Here is a 15,214-nt window from a genome sequence, read left to right on the forward strand (position 1 = left end):
ATTGGTTAGACAATGGGGCCAAAGGGAGAGATGGATGGTGATGCCTCTTTCTAGGAGGGAACATGTAAGAGGAGTCAGTTTGGCAAGATTTGGTCCTCATGACTTTGCTTTGGTCGTGTTGAGTATAAATTTCCTTAGAAACAGTGGGTTGACCACTGTACTGATGAGTAGGGAGTGCAGAGAGAAGTCTGGGGTCCAGAAAGAAATTTGCAAATCACCTACATATCCGTGGTAATTAGTGCCAGAGTGGCAATGAGAAAGATAAAGAAGAGACTGAAAGCAGAAGAGAAAGGAGGACTTAAGTAGTCAACTTAGTCAACAAATACAGGGCTCCATGTATTTGTCATCTTTTATGAAGGGCACAATGCCTGGTACTTAATATTTTTTAAAAGTAATTTCATTATTATTATGGCAACATAGATCTCTGTAAAGAGAAGTGGGCTCTCTTGTTTCTTTTTCTTTCTTTTTTCTTTTTTTTTTTTTTTTGAGATGGGGTTTCACTCTTGTTGCCCAGGCTGGAGTGCAATGACGTGATCTCGGCTCACTGTAACCTCCGCCTCCTGGGTTCAAGTGATTCTTCTGCCTCAGCCTTCCTAGTAGCTGGGATTACAGGCATGTGCCACCACACCCAGCTAATTTTTTGTATTTTTAGTAGAGACAAGGTTTCACTATGTTGGCCAGGCTAGTCTTGAACTCCTGACCTCAGGCAATCCACCACCTCAGCCTCCCAAAGTGCTGGGATTACAGGTGTAAGCCACCATGCCCAGCCAGCTCTGTCCTTTAGTTGAGGCATTTCAGCTAGACTAAGCTCATGCCTCTTATGTCAAATATAAGTTGAGGAATTAGGAAAGAACAGATAAGCTAATATCTTTTAGCTAAATGATAAGACAGAGGATATTGTGTTTTTCAAGGAAAGACAAAAAGCTGTTGGTGTATTCTCGATCTTACATAAAGATCTGTTGAGTGTTTCATTTCATTGGGAGTGTTTTAAAATATGGAGCTTAATAAAACTTAATTTGAATAGTTGATTAGGTAAATACTAATAATTTTCTGTTTGATTAAAATTTTTGCAGATTTGTGTGTCCCTAAACATTTATGACTGTTGTTTGCACATGTTTCAATTGTCTCTGTTCACACAAAGCATAGCCCAGTTTCATTTCCTGCACTTTCAGTTTTGGGCAAGTCCATAGTTGTGGCTTCATTTGAAGGTTTTTAATTTCATCCCTTCTTCTTTTTTTAAACAAAGTAAAACCAGAATAAATCTCTTTAAGTTCACAATTGTGTACATATAAAATAATTTCTCTGTTTTGTACTGGGCTAAATTCATTCACATTTTTATGGCAAAGGGTGTAGTTGAAATATCAAGTTAAAATTAGTCTACCTTGTTTATAATGTAATTTTCTATGAATTTAAATTCCATTATTCAGTATACTGGAATTCTATGTCAATTTTAACTGTATAAGTAATATGGTGACAGTAATGATAATGTTTTATGTTTGTTTGGTGCTTTAAAATACACTTAGCACTTTCATATACAAGACCTCTTTTAGCCCTCCCAAGAAGTGTGTGAGGTAGGAAAATTGCTATTTTTATTTAGTTGATGAGGAATTTGATGTTCGTGAAGTTTCATAACCTAATACAGCTAGGAAGTAACAGAACCAGACTTGAGATCAGAAGTTCATATTCCAAGGCCAGGGATCTTCCAGAAAGGGAACTGAGTCATCAAAGGATGACTGTTGCTGCCCCACATGAGTTAATAAGACAGGCTCTGAAGGGTTACTACATGTTTTTGTCTGGTCACCAATGGTAAAAGAGATTTGGCTCTTCCATGTCCTATACAATGAAGCATCCCTCCTTTACAGGTTAAGAATGGGAGGAGGTGGCTGGATGTTCCCAGTGATACAGCAGGGCACTGGGGCTGGAAGAACCAGCTGTCTCAGTCAGTGCTCTGCCCACTGGACTTGGATGCTCTTTTTCTATGATGCCCTGGGGGGCAGAGCAGGGAAAGCTGAGGCACAACTTAACTTCTTGTTGGTTCCTTTGTGACAGGTGCAGTTTGATGAGCGAGAGGACACCAAGTCCTGCACCATTGTCATCAACGATGATGACGTGTTTGAAAATGTTGAGAGTTTCACTGTGGAGCTCAGCATGCCAGCTTATGCCCTGTTAGGGGAATTCACCCAGGCAAGGGTCATTATCAATGACACTGAGGATGAACCCACATTAGAGTTTGACAAGAAGATCTACCGGGTCAACGAGAGTGCTGGTTTTCTGTTTGCACCTATTGAAAGAAAAGGTCTGTTGGTGCCATAGGTGACAAAGAGCTATAATAACTGCTAACATTTATTGAGTGCCTATTATGTGCTAAGGGCTCATCTCATGTGTTATATTAACTTATATGTGTACTTTCCACATATTAACTCTTTCAGTCCCCACAACAACCCTAATGATGACACTATCCATAGTGAGTACCATCAGAAAGCCTCTTTTCTTAGTTCAAGTTGTTAGAGCTCCCATTTATTCTTAAATTGGACTAGAAGACTGGTTATATTTAGCCTTTCAAATTATTCATGAATCCGTATTCTTAATCAATCATCCGATCCATAAAGTATTTAGTAACCTTGGTTAAGGAGGGAAGTACAGTTTGTAAGGACTGGCTTTCCGCCTTATTCTTGGAAGATAGAAATATGCTGAAAATTTCCCTATGTGAGGGTCACATGAAGAGCTCAGATGAGAAATAAACTGTGTGTAAAAAAATAAAGGGCATTTCTTTTTTTGTTTTGTTTTGTTTTTAATTGATACATAATAATTGTGGATAAAAGGGCAATTCTTGAGGAGCTGAAAATCAAAATGAAGATCATATGGAATTATGATTGTGTAAGATTGAGCCTTTAAAACACATGGAAACTGAACTCTCATTCAAAGGCACAACAAGACTGTAAATGATGATGTTGAGTTTCTTTATTGAATCTGCTGACTGGGTATTAGTGTAACAAATACTGTAGATAGCAAAAACCCTTGGTAATGCCACTTGGAAAACAAGCAAGCCTCATTGATTGCTCTGGGACACCAAGCCAGGCCCAGAACAGGCTGTCACCAAGGGAAGTGCCAGCCCTAATAAGTAAAGTCATTTGTATAGAGTGGCAGGTTTTATTTTGTTTTGTCTTTCTTTTTTTTTAAATAAGCCTGCTTCTCTTGGGAATTAAAGTATAGAAGTTTATTCAGAAAGGCAGTGAACTGTGCTCATAGCACTACCTTCAGGACACAATTACTTTGCTACTTAAAGTACCAAATATGTGTCTTATCTTTCCACCGCTGTGTTCTTAGATGGTGGGCAATGAGTCTTGTGAATTAACAGAGCACAAAATTCACAGAACAGGAAATCCATTTAAGTTGTTTGGTGAAGTATCTGGGGTATATTAAATCCTCAAGTGGTTTATACCACAGGTTCAAAAGAAACTGCAGTTCAGGAATGTTTAATATCAGAGTTCGAAAAGAAATAGTGATGGACTGTGTCAGAGGGACCAAGCTTATTAACTTACCAGAGATTTTAAAATGTGAGAAGCACTCATTCAAATGCTTTGGGTTTTTTTGCCATTTGTATTTCAGGAGATGCAAGCAGCATTGTATCTGTAATTTGCTACACGGTCCCTAAGTCAGCTATGGGAAGTAGCCTCTATGCTCTAGAATCAGGCTCTGATTTTAAATCTAGAGGGATGTCTGCTGCGAGTCGTGTGATATTTGGGCCTGGTGTGACCATGTCCACCTGTGATGTCATGCTTATTGATGACAGCGAGTATGAAGAGGAAGAAGAGTTTGAGATTGCCTTGGCAGATGCCTCTGACAATGCTTGTATTGGAAGGGTGGCAACAGCCAAGGTGCTCATTGGTGGTCCCAACGATGCCTCCACTGTGTCCCTGGGCAACACGGCTTTCACTGTCAGTGAAGACGCAGGTAATGGAGGGTGTCTCTGAGGTTCTTTCACCTGTCTCCTGATTCCTTTCTTGAACAGTTTTCTCCTTAGGTTTCAGAATATCCTCCTGACATTGAGAATGCCATTCCTCAGTGATACCATTGTTGATATCACTGAGGAATGATTATATAATGTTTGGCCAAGACCAAGCATGGAAGTTAGTATAGAGAGTTCTATTCACTTTTCTTACTCTCGTTCTTTTTTTAATAAATTTTTATGGGTATATAGTAAGTGTATATATTTATGGATTACATAATATATTTTGATACAGGCATGTAATACATAATAATCACATCAGGATAAATGGGGTATTCATCACCTCAAGCATTTATCCTTTGTGTTACATACAATCCAATTATACTTTTTTAGTTACTTAAAAATGTACAACTAAATTATTTTGACTATAGTCACCCTGCTGTGCTAGGAAATACTAGGTCTTCTTTCTAACTATTTTCTGTACCCATTGACATGCCTCCCCTCCACTTCCCACCCCTACGACCCTTCCCATCCTCTGGTAACCATCCTTCTACAACATGGTTGGAACTGGGAGGTCGTTATGCTAACTAAGTGAAATAAGCCAGGCACAGAAAGACAAACTTCACATGTTCTCACTTATTGTGGGAGCTAAAGGTTAAAATCATTGAGGTCATGTAGATAGAGTATAGAAGCCTTGCTCTAGTTGTTGATGGCAGGCAGGGCTGTGGCTTTGAGCTTCATGGGCTGACCTCTGTGGTCCAGAGGGAGGGCCTGGTGCTGAGCATCTGGGCTTGTGAAAGAGGGGAATGTGATCTGTTGAGGAAGTAAAGTATTTAGTGTACTGCTAGCTCCTGGAACACTCTCCAAAATTTTAGTGTCTTAATACAGTGAAACTTTCTCATTCATGTAACAGCCCAAAGTGATCAGTGGGCAGGTCACCTTCACATGGTATTTCAGAGACCCAGGCCCCTTTCCTACTTGTGGCTCTACAAAGGTCTTGAAGTCTTCTGGATGCTGCAGGCAGATGTACTGTTGGCAGAAGGGCAACAGCTGTGCTCAGTATCTCCTGATCTGAGCCAGATCAAGGCCTTTCACCTCTATGAAGGGATTTGGAGGAGTATTGGGAACAGATCTTTTTTAGCATTTACCAAATGCTGGGCATCATACCATGTAGGTTCCATGCATTCTCACTTAATCTTCTATGGATGAGAGAACATTATATAGAGGAGCAAATGGAGGCCTGGAGAGGTTAAGTCAGTCACCAGTGATTAAGCAACTAATATAATGGCAAGGCTAGATTCAAACCCAGACCCTTCTGCTGTATCATGTTTCTTTCCCCATACATCAAATGCCCAGCCATAACTACATGTCACCTCACAGCAGTTTGGCTAGAAAATGTGATTGAAAACTGTAGGGTTTTCATGAAGCTTTTCTCTGCCCTTGACTGTGAAAATAGCTAAATATCTTTAGGACACTACAAAGTATGATGTCACAGTGGACAGGAAGATGAGCTTCATTCCTAAGATGAGTAATAAGCATGTGCAGTTTAAGTCCTGATGTGTGTGTTCAGGTAAAAGAGACAAATCAATCCAGTTAGAAACATTTAATTAGAAACATTCAGCTTCAGGCTCCATAGTGTCCTCTTGCTGGGTCCTCCTTAATTGCCTATTTTCTGACTCATCCCTGAGGCCCTAGGCTCTAAGTTTCTTCTCTTCTAATCTTATATTTTAATTCTCCTATCTTCTTATCTTATCTATCTTCTAATTCTTATCTTCTAAATAGGCTTGAGATGTTTTTCAGTGGATCCTTGTCTCCTGAAATGCTCCTGTGAGCAGTCTCCCTTGTGAAGCCACAACAGCTTTCTCCCCTAAGGGCTCTCTCCAGCACCACCTCTCTGAAGCCCTTCTCTAGCTCTCCTCTTGATCCTAGTGTTAGTGAAAAGATGGTAGTGACACCTCTAGGCCTTCATCTCAGATGGGGCAACGGAGCATCACTGAAGCTGGATTAGACAAGCTGAAAGGGATAAAAGCTGCCACTATTGCAGCGAGGGAGAACATCGTTCTGAAAACCTCACTGATTTTCTGACTCAAAGTTGACTGTTAAAACCTCTATTAATCTTTATTCAGGCATAGTAAAGATTCCAGTTATCCGCCACGGTACTGACCTTTCTACTTTCACATCTGTCTGGTGTGCAACGCGGCCCTCAGACCCAGCCTCTGCCACACCAGGAGTTGACTACGTTCCCAGTTCTCGGAAAGTGGAATTTGGGCCCGGTGTCACTGAACAGGTGCGTTTACAGCAGTCCAGACTCCACAAAGTCAACAGGTTGGTTCGTGAATATTGTTTTTAGTTTGCTTCCCAAGATCTCTCAACTTCCCTGGCAATATTCCTAGCTTTCCTCTCTTTAAAAACACACACATACACGCAAGAGAGTAAACTTAAGAAGATCTTCTAAAAACTCTCCTAGTGACATTTTTAGCATCAAATATCCAGCCTTACAGATTCAGGATAGAAACTATACTTGTATGATATCTAAAAACAAATTCCTAGCGGCATGTAATAAAGAGATCATCATGCTATGGATTAGAAAATCTTACTTTAAAACCACCAAAGAAAGGCAAGCTGTGACCTTTGCCCTAGTCAAGACAAATGGGTATAAGGTGGTGGGCCCTCTGTAAAGTTTGCTTTGATTTCTCTTCTAGTATTGCACCTTGACTATCTTGGATGACACTCAGTATCCAGTGATTGAAGGACTGGAGACATTTGTGGTTTTCCTCAGCTCAGCACAAGGAGCCGAACTGACCAAACCCTTCCAGGCAGTCATTGCAATTAATGACACATTCCAAGATGGTAAGAGACTGGGATGCCAGCTGGTAGTTCAAAATATATTTCTATTTTTTCTTTAACATCCACATATGTAACATTGGAACTCATTTACCTTTTCATTCAAGAAATATGTGTGTATATATGTACAGGTGAGCATTTGCAGTTTTACGTAGCACTGTAAGAGAGAACCATTGATGCCTCCAGCACTCTCGCAGGCACAAAGAAATGTATAAGCCTTGGGCCCTGTCCTCAAGAAGCTCAATGTCTCATTGTGGAATTAGACCCTTAAAGAGAGAAATTGGAATAAATTATGTTAAATGAACTAATAATATTATACACCCAGTGCTATGGGAGCAGAGGGTGAACAGGAACTACAAATGGGGGAAATTATAGATTTCACCAAGGAGATATTTAAGCAAAGTCTTCAGGTGTGATTGGAGTCTGTCTAGTGGATAATAAAGGAAAGTCTATTTCAAATGGAGAGGTATAGTAAATACAATGTTTAATGTGTTGAAAGATGCATATTTGTTTAATTAGAAACATTCAGCTTCAGGCTCCATAGAGTCCCCTAGCTGGGTCCTCCTTAATTGCCTATTTTCTGACTCATCCCTGAGGCCCTAGGCTCTAAGTTTCTTCTCCCTAAATAGGCTTGAGATGTTTTTCAATGGACCTTTCTCTCCTTAAGTGCCTTGTTCTCCTGTGAGCAGTCTCCCTTGTGAAGCCACAACAGCTTTCTCCCCTAAGGATTCTCTGCAGCACCACCTCTAGATTTCCTCTTGATCCTAGTGTCGGTGAAAAGATGGGTAGTGACCCCTCTAGGCCTTCACCTCAGATGGGGCATAGGGGCATCACTGAAGGTGATGACAGATGTTCACTTTTACTTTGAGCATAGCAGGAGGTAAATAGAAGAATGGAATGGAAAGGCAGATTGGAGTCAAGTTCTGAGAGGTCTTATGATCCAGCCAAAGGACTTTATAAATAAAGGGCAGCAGTAGATGCTTATAAGCAGAGGAGTAGTGTGTTTTTTATTTTAGAAAATGAATATTGGCAATGTTGTAGATGATGTGCAGGAATGAATTGAGGCAGGTATATGAAGAAAATATCAGTCACTGCTGAAGATGTAACGGAAGCAACATGAGGAAGAACAGGAAAGGATGGTTGCTTCTCAGCATAATTAACAAATTTAGAATTGTCAGAACTTCAAAATCCACTATGTGGATTATAGGGTTGGGTGGAGAAGATCAAGTCAAACCTTCCACCTAAGGCAGCAGGACCCTCATATTAGCACACCCAGAGATTGACCATAGAGCCCATGATTAAACTCTTGTTGGCTGAGAAGTCCTCAAAAGAAGAACAAGAAGCCAAGTAGGATAATTTTCGATGTTTTTATTTATTCTTAAATCATGTATATCATGTATATAGTAGTAAACAATTCAAATGGCAAAAAGTGTATACTATGAAAATTAAATCTTCTTTCTATCTGTATCTCCTAGTGCCCCAGTTCCCCTCACTGGAGATAACCATTTTAACTAGTTTTTTGTGTGTTTATCCTGCAGCAGAAAAACATATATATGCATATAATTATGTGTGTGTGTGTGTGTGTGTGTATACACACACATATATACATACATACACACACACACACGCACGCATCCAAAATGATGGTAAGTTGTTTTAGAGCCAGGTTTATGAAGGTACAATGTACATAAATGAAAGTCCATCCTCCTTAGCGTACAGCTCTATGAGCTTTTACAAATGCATGCAGTGATATGCCCACTACAACAATCAAGATGTTGAATAGTTCCAACACTCTACAAACTTCTCTCATGTCCCTTTGTAGTCAGTGTCCCCTCGGTCACCAGCCCTGATGACCACTGATATGTTTTCTGGCTCTAAAGTTGTGCCTTTTCTAAAATCCCATATAAATGGAATCATATAATATCTACCATTTTATGTCTGGTTTCTTTCACTAGAAAATGCATTTAAGACTCATTCATGTTATTGCATATGTGAGTAGTTCATTCCATTTATTGCTGAGTAGCTTTCCATTGTATGGATATACCATAGTTTGTTTACTCACCTGTTGAATGACATTTGGGTTGTTCAGGGTTTTGGTGTTAAAATTGCATTGTTTTCCTACCTTTATTGCATTGTTGTAGATTCTGGAGAAAGATTTATATTTTGCAAATATTTCATCCAAGTCTGTGGCTTGTCATTTTGTTCTGCAAACAAATGTCCTAAGAGTAATCATTTTTCATTTTTCATTTTGAAGCAGCTCCATTTATCATTTTTCTATTTTGGATCATATTTTTAGTGTTGTATCTAAGAAATCTTTGCCTAAACCAAGGTTACATTACAAAGATGTTCTTCTGTTTTCTTACAGAAGTTTTATAGCTTTAAGGTTTACATTTAGGTTTGTGATTCACTAAATGGTAACTTTTATACTATGAACAAGATTATCACACTTATATTATCTTATGTTGCTTGCTACTTCAAAGTTTACAAAGCGATCCACTAAGCCTTATCTCACTTGCTCATAACCCCAAGCTCTTTCTTCTGTTTCTATTTAGTGGATAAGGAAACTAAGACTCAGAGGAAATAGCTCACCCAATGTCTAGTATCTAGGGGAACCAGCATGCATTCTCAGACTTTTGACTCCAAGTCCATCCTCCTTGCATTATACTATATGTTTTTATTTGGTGCAGAAGTAGAATCCATGGGAATTTTATTTCTTAGTAAAGAAGAAAGTAAAATAGAAGAAAATTCAGCCATAATTTTTAGTCTTAAAAGGGTTTCTTATTCTTTTGCATGAAATGACCATTAATTTCCCCCTGATGAAATATAAAGTGAATACAAGGTCCAAAGTCCTGAAATATAATCCCAGCCCCACCACTTCCTAGGTCTTTGGCCTTAGGCCAGAAGCTTAAGGTTACTGAGCCTAATTTTGCTCATCTATAAATAATGAAAATAACTACCTTACAAGATTGTTGTGAGGATTAAATTAAATGAAATATGTGAAAATACCTACTGTAGTACCTGGCACACAGTGGATTTTATTACATATTAATTTCTTTTCTTCCTGACACACCTGTCATTTATCACACTTACCAATGAGACTCAAGTAACACATAGTGTCCTCATTGATTAACACAGAAAATTCTATTTAAATGTTTTTTAGTATTTATTGATGAGCATTGGGATTGTCAACTTAGGAAACTGATATGTTAAGCAAAAATTTCCTCATCTTTCAGAGAAGCTACAGCAATATGTATTTAATCATTAATGTATCCCAGAGAAAGAAATCCCCAGAGCTATTTCAGTAACCCAGTGTAGTATTCAGTATTTACTTCTTCTGATTATCTTTCTTCCACGTAATAACAAACTTTTGTTGAGACCATTCAGTGTGAACATTCTAGGGTAGAAAGATCTTACATATTCTCTCTAATCCTTAAAACAGACTTTTAACTTGTGAAACTGAGTTTGGATAATTTGAGTAGGATTACACAGAGAGGAGGTGATGAAGCTGGAGTTAAAACCCAAGTCTGCTCTATCGCAGTCCAGTCTTCTCGTTTCATATCTTACTATGCTGACTCTTTACATTTCAGTTTCAGCAGGCCACTGTCCTCTGTATAACAATGCTAACCATCATTCATGACTCTTATAAAGTCAACTCTCAGCCTTCTGAGTGATCTTAGCTCCTTTCTTTCTTTTCCCATCAGGCTTATTTCAGGATCTTAAATCATCTAAGTAGCTCATTTTATAACATTTACCTGTTCTCACCTACCTTGCTGCTCTGGTACTTGGAATTAGACTCGGTTTGGGCATGAGTAATGCTGACTGGGCAACATTAGAAAGTCCTGTAACTGCTCTGGCACCACACTCCTTTGTGTGCATCTGTGGCAAACATACTCATTAACTTAAGAAACAGAGGAAGGATTTCTCCTAAATCTCTGACTTAACTTTTGCCGTTAAAGAGACTATTCCATTCCAGACACTGACGTTTACATTCACTTTATCAGTTACTAAGAAGATTAGCAAGGTAACAGTGTTTATAGGACATTTTCTATATCTAGCACTGGTGCTCAACATGGTGTGGGCTACAGAATAGCGGAGGGCAGTCCCATAATCTATTTCAGGATACAAGACTTCCATAAATAGAAAGATAACTGTAGATTGGTCATGCACAATAAGTGTTCTCTGAGGAGTGCTGACAGAAAGTGCATTATACCCAATGTGAGCCCATGAGCCATCAGCAGGTAACCTCCATTTCATATTGATGCAGCCCATCAGGGTGGAAAAAAAGGGACTCTGCAGTCAGGAGAAGTTGATTCTCAGGGCCAGTGCTACCACTTCCTGGGGATTATACTGCCTTATGGGGTTGTTGAGAGAATGACGTTAAATAATATGTATAAAAACCTTTAACACAATGCCTGACCTACAACATGAATATCTTCCTAAAACTCCCCTTGTCTTATATATTTCTTGCCTCAGTCTTCCACTGGACTGGGGTCTTCTTAAAGGGAGAGATTGTTTCTGGGCAGGCAATCATAAGAAGTATCCACTTCCTTTTCTCTTTCTCTTTTTTTTTTTTTTTGTCAGACAGGGATAGAAGTGAGGGTGAATGTCTTGTTAAAGAGGAAAAAAAGAGTCTTTTATAGCCCAAGAGGATTTTGGAATTGATTAATGCATGGTAAAACCTAAGCATAACCACTTCAGCCTTTAACTTTCTCATCTGACTTGAGGCTTCGCAGGCCAGAAAGAAAAACCATCCTAAAGCTTCAGATGTCTGCCAGGAGCAGAAAAGCTTCCCTGCTTGCATTGCTTTTTTTCCCGGCAACAATCTTTCTTCTTGTCCTCGTATGCTGGGAGATGTCATTGCCACCCACCTTTTAATAGCATAGGCCATTTCACTGGGTTACGGAGCCCTAACTGGTTAGGCCTAAAGTTGTTAATTTTACCTTAGGCGTGGTGTTTTTTTAAGCAGTATTGTCTGACTTTCATTTAGTGATGATTAGTAACTATTATTAAGCTTAGTTCATATGATGGGATGGTTTTATTTTTGCCAGGGCTAACAGTTCTGGAGTCACAGAGAGCTTTCTACACATTGACTTGGAGAATGCTTGGGTGCTTAATACCCCTTCTCTCATTCCCCTACCTCCCTCTATCCCCAAACATATACCTTTCCTTCCTTTCTGGATTGGTGGGGTGTGGCCAGGAGGCAGTCAGGAACTTGGTGATTATGTCTTTAGCCCAAAGACTAATTGTGACTCAGGAGGCTTTGACATATGATTCTTTGCATTGTTCATGAAGAAATTAATAACTAGCAGTCAACAAAATGATCTCAGAAGAAGAAATACCTTAATACAGGGCATTACAGTAGGCATAGTAGGAAGAAAAAAAAATGATTCTTCATATTGAAAATTCTGGAGTTAGGAGAAAAATACAAACTATAATATATTAATTCCTACCAAACTTTGAGTGCTTGCTATAAACCAGATACTATATTGAGTACCATGTGTTTATTCTCTCATTAAATTCAATTCTACCAACAATTATATATTAGAGATATATTTCCAATTTATAGATGAAAAATATCCCAAAATTTTGAAAGTCTAAGTAACATGCCCTTTGTCACACAGCTGGTGAGGAGAAGGGACTGGGATGGAAATCCAGGTCTGTTTTCTCCTAAGTCCGTGTTTTTAACCATGATTTGACTATGGTCTCATCCTTAAGTCAAAGGAGGATTCAAGTTATAAAAGAAGAGTCCTCTATAGCAGTGGTCACTATATAGCAATAGTTTTGGCTTATACAAAATTTCTTTTCACTATTTTGTTTATTTGCTATTTTTAAATTTAGGAGCTATGTCATAAAAAGCCGTGTCTCTGGCTTCATTTGAAAATAAGATCTGGGCCGGGCACAGTGGCTCACGCCTGTAATCCCAGCACTTTGGGAAGCTGAGGCAGGTGGATCACCTGAGGTAAAGAGTTGGAGACCAACATGGAGAAACCCTGTCTCTACTAAAAATACAAAATTAGCCTGGGAGTGGTGGTGCATGCCTATAATCCCAGCTACTCAGGAGGCTGAGGCAGGAGAATTGCTTGAACCCAGGAGATGGAGGTTGTGGTGAGCCAAGATCATGCCACTGCACTCCAGCCTGGACAACAAGAGCAAAACCCCATCTCAAAAAAAAAGAAAGAAAGTAAGATCTGGCAACAAAAGACTGACGCTTTTTAAACAGGGCCTCCTCTCTCCTTTTTACCCATGTCCCTACTCTTCCCTATTTTCTCTTTGGCTCCAAGACCAATGTGAGTGGCCATTTAGCACCAGACTTGCACTGATGTTTTCCTTACTGTAGTCCTAGGAGGACAGTGAAGTCTTTTGAGTACCCAAGTCATGATCAAAATTTTTCTTACACCATCATAATTTTTCTTACAATTATTCCATTTATAAACTTGAATTACCTGCTCATATTTGAGATGGTGATTGCATTTTGAAGTTGTAGAAAGGCAGGTAAAAAATTCATCTGTTCTATTTCTCTGGACTCACACTTACAGTAGAATCAGTTCCCTTGTTCTAAGAGCAACAGCCATGCTTTGAGACCCACTTACCACTTGTGATTTGTCAGCCTACGTTGGGCTTTGGTGGAGCTCTCCTGCCAAGTAGCTGCTGAAGGCTGACAAGGACCATGGCCACTCCCTCCCGGTCTTCCACTAATGGTGCCTGTGTCTTTCTGTCTGTCCACCCAGTGCCCAGCATGCAGTTTGCCAAGGATTTGCTCCTAGTGAAGGAGAAGGAAGGTGTCCTGCATGTCCCTATCACTCGGAGTGGAGACCTCAGCTATGAGTCATCAGTGAGGTGCTATACTCAGAGCCATTCCGCTCAGGTCATGGAGGACTTTGAGGAGAGACGAAATGCAGACTCTTCACGGATTACATTTCTCAAAGGGGACAAAGTAAGTGGATTCGTGGTGGCTGAAAGATGGGATTCTTTTCTTGTCCTTATTTGTCTGTAATGAAGTCATTCATATACAGTCCAAAAATTCTCAGAATTTTCATACTACAGTTGACCCTTGAACAATTCAGTAGTTAGGGGTGCCAACTCCCCACACAGTTGAAAATTTGTGTATAACTTTTGACTTGCACAAACTTGACTACTAATAAGCTACTATTGACCGAAAGCCTTACCAATAACATAAATGGTTGATTATTACATATTTTATGTGTCATATGTGTTATATACTGTATTCTCAAAAAAAAATAAGCTAAAGAAAAAATGTTATTAAGAAGAGAACATTAGGAAGAGAAAATATATTTACTGCTCATTAAGTGGAATAGCAGATCATCATAAAGGTCTTCATCCTCATTGTCTTCGTATTGACTAAGCTGAAGAGAAGGAGGGAGAAGAGGATCTTACAGTCTCAGGAGTAGAGAGATGGAAAAACAAATCTATGTCTAAGTGCACACATGCAGTTCAAACCTGTGTCATTCAAGGGTTATCCATAATTGATAGTATTTTTAATGATGTCATCTATTCCTTCTTTGTCTCCCACGTACAATCAAATACACATATCATTGGTTGATCTGGGAAGTTTAGCTAATGTGTGACTTATTTGGAACTTAGCAGAATCAAATGAATTCTGCTCTTAATATCACCTCTTAATATGAAACTATGTTAGAGATGGATATACTCCACTAATGTTACTTTGAGAGCAGGAGACAGCCCTCTAATACCTGGACCCCTGTCCCAGGGAAATATACATCCCAGTATGGGACATGTTGAGAAAATTCAAGTCAGCAGAGTATTCTCTTGACAATGTACATGAACTCTCATGAATATGCACCTAGAAACTCACCACTAAAGCAAATAGAAAGCAAAAAAAAAGCAGGGGTTGCAATCCTAGTCTCTGATAAAACAGACTAAACCAACAAAGATAAAAAAACACAAAGAAGGGCATTACATAATGGGATCAATGCAACAAGAAGAGCTAACTATCCTAAATATATATGCACCCATACAGGACCACCCTGTTTCATAAGGCAATTTCTTAGAGACCTACAAAAAGACTTAGACTCCCACACAATAGTAGTGGGAGACTTTAACACCCCACTGTTAATATTAGACAGATCAACGAGACAGGAAATTAACAAGGATATTTAGGACTTGAACTCAATTCTGGACCAAGTGGACCTGATAGACATCTACAGAACTCTCCACCCTAAATCAACAGAATATACATTCTTCTCAGCACCACATCACACCTACTCTAAAATTGACCACATAATTGGAAGTAAAACACGCCTCAGCAAATGCAAAAGAGTGAAAATCGTAACAGACAGTCTCTCAGACCACAGTGCAATCAAATTAGAACTCAGGATTAAGAAACTCACTCAAAACCACACAACTACATGGAAACCAAGCTGCCTGTTCCTGAATGACTAC

At 39.2% G+C, this 15,214-nt stretch overlaps 1 protein-coding gene across 2 annotated transcripts in view; it reads left to right on the forward strand.

Moving 5' to 3' along the window:
- Window positions 1-15,214, forward strand: part of FRAS1 (Fraser extracellular matrix complex subunit 1) — a 460,089-nt gene that overhangs the window by 394,911 nt on the left and 49,964 nt on the right. For both annotated transcript variants that reach the window (XM_017540037.2, XM_037742541.1), the window contains exons 55-59: window positions 2,050-2,296; window positions 3,610-3,954; window positions 6,076-6,236; window positions 6,652-6,799; window positions 13,522-13,727. In XM_017540037.2, coding sequence (XP_017395526.1) covers window positions 2,050-2,296; window positions 3,610-3,954; window positions 6,076-6,236; window positions 6,652-6,799; window positions 13,522-13,727 — 1,107 coding nt within the window. The remainder of the gene's footprint in view (window positions 1-2,049; window positions 2,297-3,609; window positions 3,955-6,075; window positions 6,237-6,651; window positions 6,800-13,521; window positions 13,728-15,214) is intronic.

The sequence above is a fragment of the Cebus imitator genome, unplaced genomic scaffold (genome assembly GCF_001604975.1).
Source record: "Cebus imitator isolate Cc_AM_T3 unplaced genomic scaffold, Cebus_imitator-1.0 Scaffold123, whole genome shotgun sequence".
In the NCBI taxonomy this organism is placed as follows: Eukaryota; Metazoa; Chordata; class Mammalia; order Primates; family Cebidae; genus Cebus; species Cebus imitator.